Source organism: Pan paniscus, chromosome 1, assembly GCF_029289425.2.
Source record: "Pan paniscus chromosome 1, NHGRI_mPanPan1-v2.0_pri, whole genome shotgun sequence".
NCBI lineage: Eukaryota > Metazoa > Chordata > Mammalia > Primates > Hominidae > Pan > Pan paniscus.
This window is the reverse complement of record NC_073249.2, coordinates 37,032,174-37,044,736: the sequence shown is the minus strand read 5'-3', so window position 1 is coordinate 37,044,736 and position 12,563 is coordinate 37,032,174. Positions and strand designations below refer to the sequence as shown.

The following is a 12,563-nucleotide window of genomic DNA, read 5'->3' as shown; positions in this document are numbered from 1 at the left end:
TGTCATCTTTGCTTCTTTTAGCTCTAAGCTTAGGCATACAGGAGAAGTCTGCCCCCCTTTTTACATACATATGTGTATTTATAGAAACTTTTAAGACAAATTGTGGGACGAAGTCTAATTTAAAAATAGGAAGATTGTGTGCCAAGGTTGAGTGTTCTAGCCCTTTACCAAAATATGTTTTACAGAATATTTGCATAAAATTCTAAGTTCTAGGATATCTTTCCATCATCTTTCATATCCTTGTATGTTAAGAGGATGGGTTTAATTTACTTTGAAGCTAATTTTTCATAATCCATAATAAATAGCACTTCTAGTGAAGAGCAGGGAGCCTGTGGCACAGTTAGAAATCAGGTATTATCGGCTGGGTGCGGTGGCTCGCGCCTGTAATCCCAGCATTTTGGGAGGCCAAGGCGGGCCGATCACCTGAGGTCAGGAGTTCAAGACCAGCCTGGCCAACATGGTGAAACTCTGTCTCTACTAAAAATATAAAAACTAGCCATGCGTGCTGGTGGGCGTCTACAATCCCAGCTACTCGGGAGGCTGAGGCAAGAGAATCGCTTGAGCCCGCAATGACCCAAGATGCACTCCAGCCTGGGCGACAGAACAAGATTCTGTCTCAAAAAAAGAGAAAGAAATCAGACATTATTGTAATAAAGTGTTATCTGCTACTGATGTTTACTTCTGCTTTAATATTAAAAACTCTAGCACAGGGAATGCACACTACTCCCAGGTCATCATGAAAGCAGTGTACCAAAAGGAAGAGCACTAAAATTCTTTTACAACAATAGCTCATGCTTTGTTTTTCTCAAGTAGTAGGTATTGCAGAGTCATCTTGTCATGGCCATCAGGTTAAGGTGTTCCTTCTAGATTCTCTACACTCACCCAGGGTCAGCTAGTATTGCTGACAGCTGGGGGACAGCGCAGTTAAAAATGATGATCCTACACAAAACAGAAGGAAAAGGCAAGCACCTGCCTTTCCAGAAAGTGAAGGTTATGTCTAAATGTCTATTCTGTAGAAGGTTTAGGTATATTTCTTTTACTGAAGAGCAACCAGAGTAGATTTTGACAGGTTACAGCTAATAAAGGTTTTTCTCTCTGAAAAGGTAAAATCGTTCACTTCCTAATTATGTGCTTACATGAAAGCACATTTAATAGGTCTCTCAACTTTATTTATTTATTTATTTATTTTGAGACAGTCTCACTGTGTTGCCCAGGCTGGGGTGCAGTAGCATGATCTTAGCTCACTGCAACCTCTGCCTCCTGGGTTCAAGTGATTCTCCTGCCTCAGCCTCCCAAGTAGCTGGGATCATAGGCGCGCACCACCACACCCGGCTAATTTTAGTATTTTTTGTAGAGATGGGGTTTCACCATGTTAGTCAGGCTGATCTCGAACTCCTGACCTCAGGTGATCCACCCGCCTCAGCCTCCCAAAGTGGTGGGATTACAGGCGTGAGCCACCATGCCCAGTCTCAACTTTCTACAATACAGAGAGTATAGTATGTTCATTGAAACAAATTTTATTAGATATTTAAGTAATATTAAAGTGACTGGCCGGGCACAGTGGCTCACGCCTGTAATCACAGCACTTTGGGAGGCTGAGGCGGGTGGATTGCTTGAGCTCAGGAGTTCCAGACCAGCTTGGCCAATATGGTGAAACCCTGTCTCTACTAAAAATACAAAAATTAGCCAGGCATGGTGGCACATGCTTGTAATCCCAGGTACTCGGGAGGCTGAGGCAGGAGAATCAACTGAACCCGGGAGGCAGAGGTTGCAATGAGCCGAGATAGCGCCACTGCACTCCAGCCTGGCAACAGAGTGAGTGAGACTCTGTCTCCAAAGAAAAAAAAGAAAAAAAAAAAAGAGAAAGTGACATATTGTCAGACATGCTTTAAAAAAACACACCCCCCTTTTTCACCCCCCTTTTTATCAGTACTGTTAATGTAAGCTTTTATGCCTGCCTTTGCATTTGCCCTGCAATAAAATAAGATTTTATAAATAGACCTAGGCTAAAACTTGAATTCTCATGCTTCTGTGGAGCAGAAAAGTGGCAGGGAATATTTCTTTATACAGTTCACTTTTAATCATTCATCCAAAAAACAGTTTCTTCCCATTTAAAATGCCTATTCATACATTTGAGTTATTCCCTTTGGATTATCGGAAGCCAGATTACAAAATTTAGGAAATGCTACCAAGTCCTCTTTGAAGCAACAGGCACATAAATAATTTAAAACTCTGGAAACAATTTTTAGAACCTTAATGTGAAAAATAGACTTTTTTTTAATGCATACTCATTTCTGTCAAAGGCTAGGCTAAAAGCTTTTTGAGGGTCACACTGCGTATGCCCCTTCCTCAGATGATGGGTAGTTTTGTGGACACAGTAAAGAGTTAACCCAGCTTCCTCAAGGACACCAGGTCACTCTTTCTGGACACCTGCCATCAGTCGCCACGCCTAACAAAACCCTTCCCTGGAAGCAGTTAGAACATACCTTGGGAGTCAGATCCATCTTGGGAGTCCAGACTCATACTACCTTTTTGTCCTTGGAAGTCACCAAATGAAAGTAATTGTGCCCGATGATTGAGCAGATATTCATATTGTCACACTCGTTCCTTTTGTATTAACTTTTATTTACCTGTTAATGAAATCATCAAAATACAATAAGTAGGCACCTACTATGTACATCTGTCCTAGTGCTTTTGAGTGTTAATCTAAACTCATACATCAACAAACATTCTAGCCGGACAAGTAGGTGGCTACTCAGTCCATTAAGAAACTTAATTACTAGTTTCTAGTAGCCTTAAACTCTCATTTAACATTTAACAAATCAAAGAGCATGTCAGAGGCTGGACATCAATGGCAGATGATGCCAAAGTCATAGGGTTTTGCCTTTGTGTACAGTGCATAGGCTCCAAAGCATGACCTGCACGTCTTGATACTCAGGAATTTTTGGAAAAAGAAAATCACACTCTTTTGTCCACTTTTAAAAAGTGAAAAGTAGAGCCTTCATTACCCTAGTAGAGCTTAACCTAATACAATACAATGAACCAAACAGGAAGAAAGGCATCTTCTACAAACCCTATTCAAAAGTCATTGGCCAGCTCTTTAAAAAGTTTATTAATAATTTAAATATTTAAATAACTTGTAGGTTTATCCATTAGCTCTCTTCTATTAGGCTCTACACTGCCTCTTTTGGGGCGGGGTTAGAAGTTCCAGTTTTACATGCTGTTCCTCCCAGCAAGGCCCCATTTCTTCAAGTGAGTACAGGATTGTTGATAGCTCCGTTTACAAAGTGGAAGTGATGACAGCTCCCATTGATGTGGACAGTTCTCTAAACAACGCGAGGTGACTTCAGCTTATGTGGCTCGTTGCCTGACCTCTTCTTTTAAGGTATCTCTTTCTAATTTTGATCATCCATTTTATACTCAGTTTGGCAAACTCTGCTGCTTTAAATAATGCCAAGAAGGCGCCACAGAGAAGAGCAATTGTGTTCCAAGGATTGGCAGTGACTATCTGTGAAGCAAACAGAAACAAACAGGATTACTGGTTTGCTTCAGTCTTGATTTTTTTTTTTTTTGAGATGGAGTTTCGCTCTTGTCGCCCAGGCTTGTGTGCGTGGCGCAATCTCGGCTTACTGCAAGCTCCGCTTCCTGGGTTCAAGCAATTCTCCTGCCTCAGCCTCCCGAGTAGCTGGGATTACAAGAACCTGCCACCACACCCGGCTAATTTTTTGTATGTTTAGTAGTGTTACTATCAAGAGCCCTTCCCAAATTATTGGGACTATAAGAAAAATACCTGGGTTCTGAAACTGTCATAACTCTATATACTTCATTCAGACTATACTTTTAATGTCCATAGCTCAGTTTGAGGAGAAAAATACTGACTCCTCCCTATAATAAAGTGATTCTGAAAGAAAGCTGTTTTTCAAAAAAGCTCTGCACAAATAAGATAGGCAATATTTAATTTTGTGGCCTAATCCAACAATAAGTGACCTTGCTTTGAGACGAATTTCCCTAAAACTATACCCAATCCATAAGAAGGTGAGCTCCTCTTGTTCCCATCTCATAGTTACCATAGTTTCAAGTGTTTCCTCATTTCTAGTCCAATGGCTGTCTTTCCTCCCAAACTCAGAGGAGGATTCCTGCCTCCAGTCCTCTGCTCTTTTCCCCATCTACGATGCTTTCCTCCTGTCTAGGTTTACTCATCCTTCAAAGTCTCAGAGCTTTCCCTGACCACTAAGCTAAAACCCTTTCTGGACTTCAGCAGAGCTATTTATCCTATGAATGCCTTTCACAGTTCCTTATGGTCTGGAATCAATAATTTAAAACAATAGGATTGTTCTCTCACTAACTCTTGAAGGCAGAGTTGTAACTCTTTAAGGCAGAGTTCTTATCTTGGATTTCTGACTTCCACAACCTGGTAAGAATAAAATACTTTTTTTTTTTTTTTTTTTTTTGAGATGGAGTCTCACTCTGTCGCCAGGCTGGAGTGCAGTGGCGCGATCTCAGTTCACTGCAACCTCCGCCTCCCGGGTTCAATCTATTCTTCTGCCTCAGCCTCCCGAGTAGCTGGGACTACAGGCACATGCCACCACGGCCGGCTAATTTTTTGTATTTTTAGTAGAGACGGGGTTTCACCATGTTGGCCAGGATGGTCTCGATCTTATGACCTCGTGATCCGCCTGCCTCAGCCTCCCAAATAAAATACTTCTAAGCTCAATTTAGCAGGGTGACCTTAGTATGCATTTCATTGTTCACATATGAAAATGGTGATACCACCACTAGACTGCTGTGAAGCTGAGTAAAGCATGCCTCGGGTACTGGGCTCCACTTGGCCCATAATAGGTACCTCATACTGAATATAGTAGGTTAAAAAATGTTTTATCACACATTACACAACGAGCTGCAAGCCCTTCTCCCCAGTCTTGATTCAATAAGCCTCTGCACATCCCTCTTCATACAAAGCCTTGCCAGTCCATAATTAATAGTGGTAGTGGGTGATAGCAGAGCAAGCACATCCGTATCACAGAATCCCCACCTGGGGGTGGAAGCTTACACGTTTGGGTCTCAGCTATGAAACTGTTTCCTGTAAGCCATGATCACATCAGGATATATTATGATGACATGAATGCCAATCAATACTAGATTTAGGCCTGGCTCTGGTGGACGGTGTGTCTTAAATGTTCCTTTAGCAAAGCTGTCCAATTAATTCCTCCCCTTCCAAGATCATGAGTCAGAATTTGACGTTAGAGGAGGTGGAGCCAGACGGCTAAAGAGAACCCTCCAGCGATAGTCCTCTGCAGCAACACCAAACTCAGCTATCCATGTAAGAAAGTATCTACACAAGAGCCAAAAAACCAGGTGAGAGATCACAGTATCTGGTTTAGTATAATAACAGGAAAAGACACACTGAAGAAGAGTAGAAAGGAGGGTCTCACGTTGCCTACACACCCCTCCCCCAACCTTAGGCAGTGCAGCAGAGAGGATCTGTGAGCTTGGGAGAGGGAAGTGAGTCTGGAACTTGCATTGGAACTTCACAAGGGAAAACAGCACCAGGCAGAATTCTGAGGCCCTGATTCCAGGCTAGAGCCCGTGAAAAGAGTATTAGGCCCACCCTAGATCAGAGGGGCATCTACCACCCCAGTGGGAGGAAACCAAGTCTGGGCCCACTTTACAATAGACTAAAGTGGCCTTAGGCCCCAAATAATTTCAGTGGCAGCCAGGCCATAGCAACCACAGCCCTGATACTGCACTGGTCTGGGAGTCTGTGGGTTTGGGATGTGATCCAGCATGACACCAGCTGCCTCAACTCCAGGCAGTGCAGCATGGTGGAACACTCCTGCTTGGGCAAAGGAGAGGGAAGAGTATGAGGGACTTTGCCTTGGAACCTAGTACCAGCCCTGCCACAGCACCAGGAAGAATCCCGAATCCCCTAATTATAGGCTATTGCTCCCAAATGGCACTTCTAAACCCACCCTGGCCAAAAGGCAATCTGCCACCCTAGCAGGATGGACCCAAACCCCAGCCAGCTTCACCACTGGCTGACTAAAGTGGCCTTAAGCAAACCCCAGTATTGCATTGGTTTAGGAGGGACCCAGGGTGGTGCCAGCTGTGACAGCCATGGGAGTACCCGCCTTACCCCTCCCCAACTCCAGGCAACTCAGAGCAGAGAGACTCCTTCCCCTTGAGGGAAAGATAAGGGACTTTGCCTGGGAACCCCCAGGGCATTCTCTCTGATCCTCCCCAAGTACATCAGGGCTGGATATCTAGAAGTCTACAAGATAGTCACAGTGTAACTTGGCTTAGACTGCCCTCTAGTGCTGAAACAGCTGCAGTGACTGACTACATGCTTAGGGAACTCATCATCAGTCACCTTTCAATTTGTAGAAAATCTCCTGAAGATAGATGGGTATAAACAAGGGCAGACTGTGAAGACTGAAATAAACACCTAAATCTTCAATGCCCATAGACAGACATACACAAGCACCAGAAAAGTTCAGAGAAATACAATCTCATCAAACAGACTAAGGTGCCAGTGACCAATCCGGGAGAGAGAGATGTGTGACCACTCAGGGAATTCAAAATAGATGTTCTGAGGAAACTCCAGGAACTTCAATGAAACACAAAGACTCAATTCAGAAATTTATCAAAGAAATTCAACAGAGATTAAAATAATTTTTAAAAATTCAAATAAAAATCCTAGAGCTGAAAAGTACAATTAACAGACTGAAAAATGCATCAGAGTGCCTCAAACAGAATTGATCAAGCAGAAGAATTAGTGAGCTTAAAGACAAATTATATGAAAATACACAAATAAAAAAAAAAGAATGAAGAACACTCACAAGGTCTAGAAAATAGCCTCAAAAGGGTAAATCAAGAGTCAATGGCCTTGGCCGGGTGCGGTGGCTCATGCCTGTAATCCCAGCACTTTGGGAGGCCGAGGTGGGTGGATCACAAGGTCAGGAGATTGAAACCATCCTGGCTAACACGGTGAAACCCCATCTCTACTAAAAATACAAAAAATTAGCTGGGCATGGTGGCGGGCGCCTGTAGTCCCAGCTACTTGGGAGGCTAAGGCAGGAGAATGGCGTGAACCCAGGAGGCAGAGCTTGCAGTGAGCTGAGATCATGCCACTTCACTCCAGCCTGGGCGACAGAGCGAGACTCCAAAAAAAAAAAAAAAAAAAAAGAATCAATGGCCTTAAAAGGGTGATAGAGAAAGAGATAGAGGTAGAAAGTTTATTCAAAGAAATAATAGCAGAGGACTTTCCAAACCTAGGGAAAGATATGAATATCCAGGTACATGAAGGTCTAGAGAAGGATATGAATATCCAGGTACAAGAAGGTCAAAGAACACTAAGTAGATTCAACCCAAGTAAGAATACTACACTAAAATATATAATAAACTCTCAAAGGTCAAAGCAAAGAGAGGATCCTAAAAGCAGTAAGAAAAAAGCAGCAGACAAGATAAAGGAGCTCTGATACATCTGGCAGCAGACTTCTTAGTGGAAACCTTACACGTCAGGAGGAAGTGGGACGACATATTCAAAGTGCTTAAGGGGGAAGAAAAAAAAGAACTGCCAACTGAGAATACTGTACGCAACAAAGCTACTGATGCTTTCAAACATGAAGCAGAAATACTTTCCCAGAATACGTCTGAGGAAATTCATCACCACCAGAACTCTCTTATGAGAAAATCTAAAGGCAGTTCTTTCATCTAAAATAAAAGAACACTAACATGCAATAAGAAATCATGTGATGGTATAAAACTCACTAGTAAAAGTAAGCATACAGACAAATTCAGAATCCTGTAATACTGTAACTGTGGTGTGTAAACCATTCATATCTTTAGTATGAAGACTAAAAGACGAATTGAAAATAAGAACTACAACAATTTGTTAAGAGATAGGCAATACAGGCCGGGCACAGTGGCTCATGCCTGTAATCCCAGCACTTTGGGAGGCCGAGGCGGGCGGATCACAAGGTCATGAGATCAAGACCATCCTGGCTAACACGGTGAAACCCTGTCTCTACCAAAAATACAAAAAATTAGCCGGGCGTGGTGGCGGGTGCCTGCAGTCCCAGCTACTCGGGAGGCTGAGGTAGGAGAATGGTGTGAACCCAGGAGCTTGCAGTGAGCTGAGACTGGGCCACTGCACTCCAGCCTGGGTGACAGGGTGAGACTCCGTCTCAAAAAAAAAAAAAGAGGCAAAACAAAAATATAAATAGATATAATAAAAAGTCAAAATGTGAGGAGTATGGAGTTGAAGTGTAGTTTTAAAAGTTTTTTGTTTCTTTGTGATCAAAGTTAAGTTGTCCTCAATTTAAAATAACTTGTTTTAACTGCAAGATGTTTTTTATAAGCCTTATGGTAACCATAAAGCAAAAACCTATAATGGATATAATAAAAATAAAAAGTAAGGAATTTAAAGAGATAATCATTTATCCACAAAGACAGTAAGAAGAATGAAGTTAAAAAACCAAAAAACAAAAAACGAAATAGCCGTAGTAAGTCCTTCTCTATCAGTAATAATATTGAATGTAAATGGACCAAATTCTTAAGACACAGTTGCTGAATTTATTAAAAAACAAGACCCAACGGTATGCTGCCATACAGCGTATAGTTCACCTGTAAAGATACACAGATTGAAAGTGAAGAGATAGGCCAGGCGTGATGGCTTATGCCTATAATCCCAGCACTTTGGGAGGCCAAGGTGGGCAGATTGCTTGAGGTCAGGAGTTTGAGACCAGCCTGGTCAACATGGCAAAACCCTGTCTCTACTAAAAATACAAAAATGAGCCAGGTATGGTGGCGCATGCCTGTAATCTCAGCTACTCGGGAGCCTGAGGCAGCAGAATCACTTGAACCCGGGAGGTGGAGGTTGCAGTGAGCCAAGATCATGCCACTGCACTCCAGCCTGGGCAAGAGAGCAAGACTCCATCTCAGAAAAAAAAAAAAAAAAAAAGTGAAGGGATAGAAAAAGACATCCCACACAAATGTAAATAAAAAAACAGGTTTAACTATACCTGTAACAGATAAAATAGACTTCAAGTCAAAAACTGGAAAAAGAGACAAATATCATTATGTAATGATGAGGGAGTCAATTCAACAAGAAGATACAACAACTGTAAATATGTATGCATCCAGTATCATCAGAGAAACCACATATATAAAGCAAATATTAATAGATCTAAAGGGAGAGACAGACTGCAATACAGTAATAGTAGGGGACATCAACGTCCGACTCACAAAAATGGACAGCTTATCTAGACAGAAAATCAACAAACGAACATGGGATTTAAACTATACTCTAGACCAAATGGACCTAACTGACATTTACAAAACATTTCATCTGGCCGGGTGCGGAGGCTCACGCCTGTAATCCCAGCACTTTGGGAGATCAAGGCGGGCAGATCAGGAGGTCAGGTGATTGAGACCATCCTGGCTAACACAGTGAAACCCCGTCTCTACTAAAAAATACAAAAAAAATTAGCCGGGCATGGTGGCAGGCGCCTGTAGTCCCAGCTACTCGGGAGGCTGAGGCAGGAGAATGGCGTGAACCCGGGAGGCGGAGCTTGCAGTGAGCCGAGTTCACACCACTGCACTCCAGCCTGGGCGACAGAACGAGACGCCGTCTCAAAACTCCAACTGCTACAGAATATACATTTTTCTCATCAGCACATGGAACATTCTCCAGGGGAGACCATATGTTGGGCCACAAAACAAGTCTCAACTAATTCAGAAAAATTAAAATCATATTAAGTATCTTGTCTGACCACAGTGGAATAAAACTAGAAATCAATAATGAGGAATTTTGGAAACTGTACAAATACATGGAAATTAAACATGATGCTCCTTAGTGACTTTAAGGTCAATGAAGAAATTAAGAAGGAAATTTTAACATTTATTGAACAAATGAAAATGGAAACAATATACCAAAGCCTATGAGATACAGCAAAAGCAGTACTAAGAGGGAAGTTTATAATAAATGCCTACATCAAAAAAAGTAGAGATTTCAAATAAGCTAACGATCACCTCAAAGAACTAGAAAAGAACAAACCCAAATTTATCAGAATAATAATGATCAGAGCAGAAATAAATGAAACTGAAACTTAAATGAAAAGTTAGTTGTTTGAGGCTGGGCGCAGTGGCTCACACCTGTAATCCCAACACTTTGGGAGGCTGAGGCGGGCAGATCACGAGGTCAAGAGAACAAGACCATCCTGGCCAAAATGGTGAAACCCATCTCTACTAAAAATACAAAAATTGGCTGGGCATGGTGGCGGGTGCCTGTAATCCCAGCTACCTGGGAGACTGAGGCAGGAGAATCGTTTGAACCCAGGAGGCATAGGCTGCAATGAGCCAAGATCGCAACTGCACTCCAGCCTTGTGATAGAGCAAGACTCCATTTCAAAAAAAAAAAAAAGAAAGAAAGAAAAGTTAGTTGTTTGAAAAGTTAAACAAAATCTAAGTTAAACAAAATCTATGTAAGAAAAATAGAATGAAGACCCAAATAAATAAAATCACACCAAAATAAAAGACATTACAACTGATGCCACAGTAATATAAAGGATCATTAGAGACTTAATGAAAAACTATATGCCAATAAAGGAAAACCTAAAAGAAGTGGAAAAATTCCTGGATACATAGTCTACCAAGATTGAACCATGAAGAAACAGAAAACCTGAATAGACCAATATGAGTAACAAGACAGAGGCAGTAATAAAAGAAAAGCCCAGCACCTGATGGCTTCGTTGCTAAATTCTATCCAACATTAAAAAAAAATTAATAGCAATTCTACTCAAACTATTCCAAAAAATTGAAGAATATTCCCAAACTCGGTTCTGCAAGGCCAGCATTACCCTGATACCAAAACAAGACAAAGACACAACAAAAAATGAAAACTACAGGCCAATATCTCTGATGAACACAGATGCAAAAGTCCTCAACAAAGTATCAGCCAACCAAATTCAATAATACATTAAAAAGATCATTCACCATGATCAAGAGGGATCCATCTCAGAGATGCAAGGATGATTCAACATATGCAAATCAATAAATGTAATACATCACATTAACAGAATCAAGAAGAAAAATCATGTAATCATTTCAATAGATGGTAAAAAAGCATTTAATAAAATTCAACATACTATCATGATAAAAACTCTCAATGTGCCGGATATGGTGGCTCACTCCTGTAATCCCAGCACTTTGGGAGGCCGAGGTGGGCAGATCACTTGAGGTCAGGAGTTTGAGACCAGCCTGACCAGCCTGGCCAACATGGCGAAACCTCATCTCCACTAAAAATACAAAAATTAGCTGGGCATGGTGATGTGCACCTGTAATCCCAGCTACTCAGGAGGCTGAAGCACAAGAATCATTTGAACCTGGGAGGCAGGGGTTGTAGTGAGCTGAGATCATGCCACTGCACTCCAGCCTGGGAGACAGAATGAAACTGTGTCAAAAACAAAACAAAACTCAACAAACTGAGTATAGAAGGAACATACCTAAAAACAATAAAGGCCATACATGACAAACCCACAGCTAACATCATATGGGGAAAAATTCAAAGTCTTTCTTCTAAGATCTGGAACAAGACAAGGGTGCCTACTTTCATTACTTTTGTTCAACATAATACTGGAAGTCCTAGCCAGAGCAATTAGACAAGAGAAAGAAATAAAGGGCATCTGAATTGAAAAGAAGTCAAACTGTCTTTGTTTGCAGATGATATGATCTTATATTTTGAAAAACCTAAACACTCCACCAAAAAACTGGTAGACCTGATAAATTCAGTAAAGTCACAGGATACAAAATCAACACACCCAAATCAGGAATATTTCTATATGCTAACAGCGAACAATCTAAAAAACTTATAGCAATGCAAGAATAAAATAAAAAAGAGAGCAATCCCATTTATAATAGCTATAAAAATATAAAATACCTAGGAATAAATTTAACCAAAGAAGTAAAAAATCTCTATAATGAAAACTGTAAAATAGGGATGAAAAAATTGAACAGGACACAAAAAAATGGAAAAATATCCTATGGTTCATGGATTGGAAGAACTAGCATAATGTCCACACTACCCAAAGCAATCTACAGATTGAATGCAATTCCTATAAAATACCAATGACATTCTTTACAGAAGTAGAAAAAAAATCCTAAATTTTGTATGGAACTACAAAAAAACCCCAGATAGCCAAACCAATCCTGGGCAAAAAGAACAAAGCTGAAGGCATCACACTACCTGACTTCAAAATATACTACAAAGTTATAGTAAACAAAGCAGCATGGTATTGGCATAAAAACAGACACATAGACCAATGGAACAGAACAGAGAATCTAGAAATAAATCCATGTATATGCAACGAACTCATTTTTGACAAAGGCACCAAGAAAATACAATTGGGAAAGGATAATCTCTTCAATAAATGGTGCTGGGAAAATTGGATATCCATATGCAGAAGAATGAAACTAGACCCCTGTCTCTTACTATATAGAAAAATCCACTCAAAATAGATTAAAGACTCAAATCTAAGACTTGAAATTATGAAACTAGAAGAAAACAC

The 12,563-nt window shown here is 41.0% G+C and overlaps 1 protein-coding gene across 2 annotated transcripts in view; it reads right to left on the bottom strand.

The window, feature by feature from the left end:
• Nucleotides 1-2,604: 2,604 nt before the first annotated feature.
• The window catches only part of PACC1 (proton activated chloride channel 1), a 51,537-nt gene continuing 41,578 nt past the window's right edge, over nucleotides 2,605-12,563 (bottom strand). For both annotated transcript variants that reach the window (XM_003814181.5, XM_063597293.1), the window contains exon 8: nucleotides 2,605-3,508. In XM_003814181.5, the coding sequence (XP_003814229.1) occupies nucleotides 3,347-3,508 (162 nt within the window). In that variant the 3' untranslated portion in view covers nucleotides 2,605-3,346. The remainder of the gene's footprint in view (nucleotides 3,509-12,563) is intronic.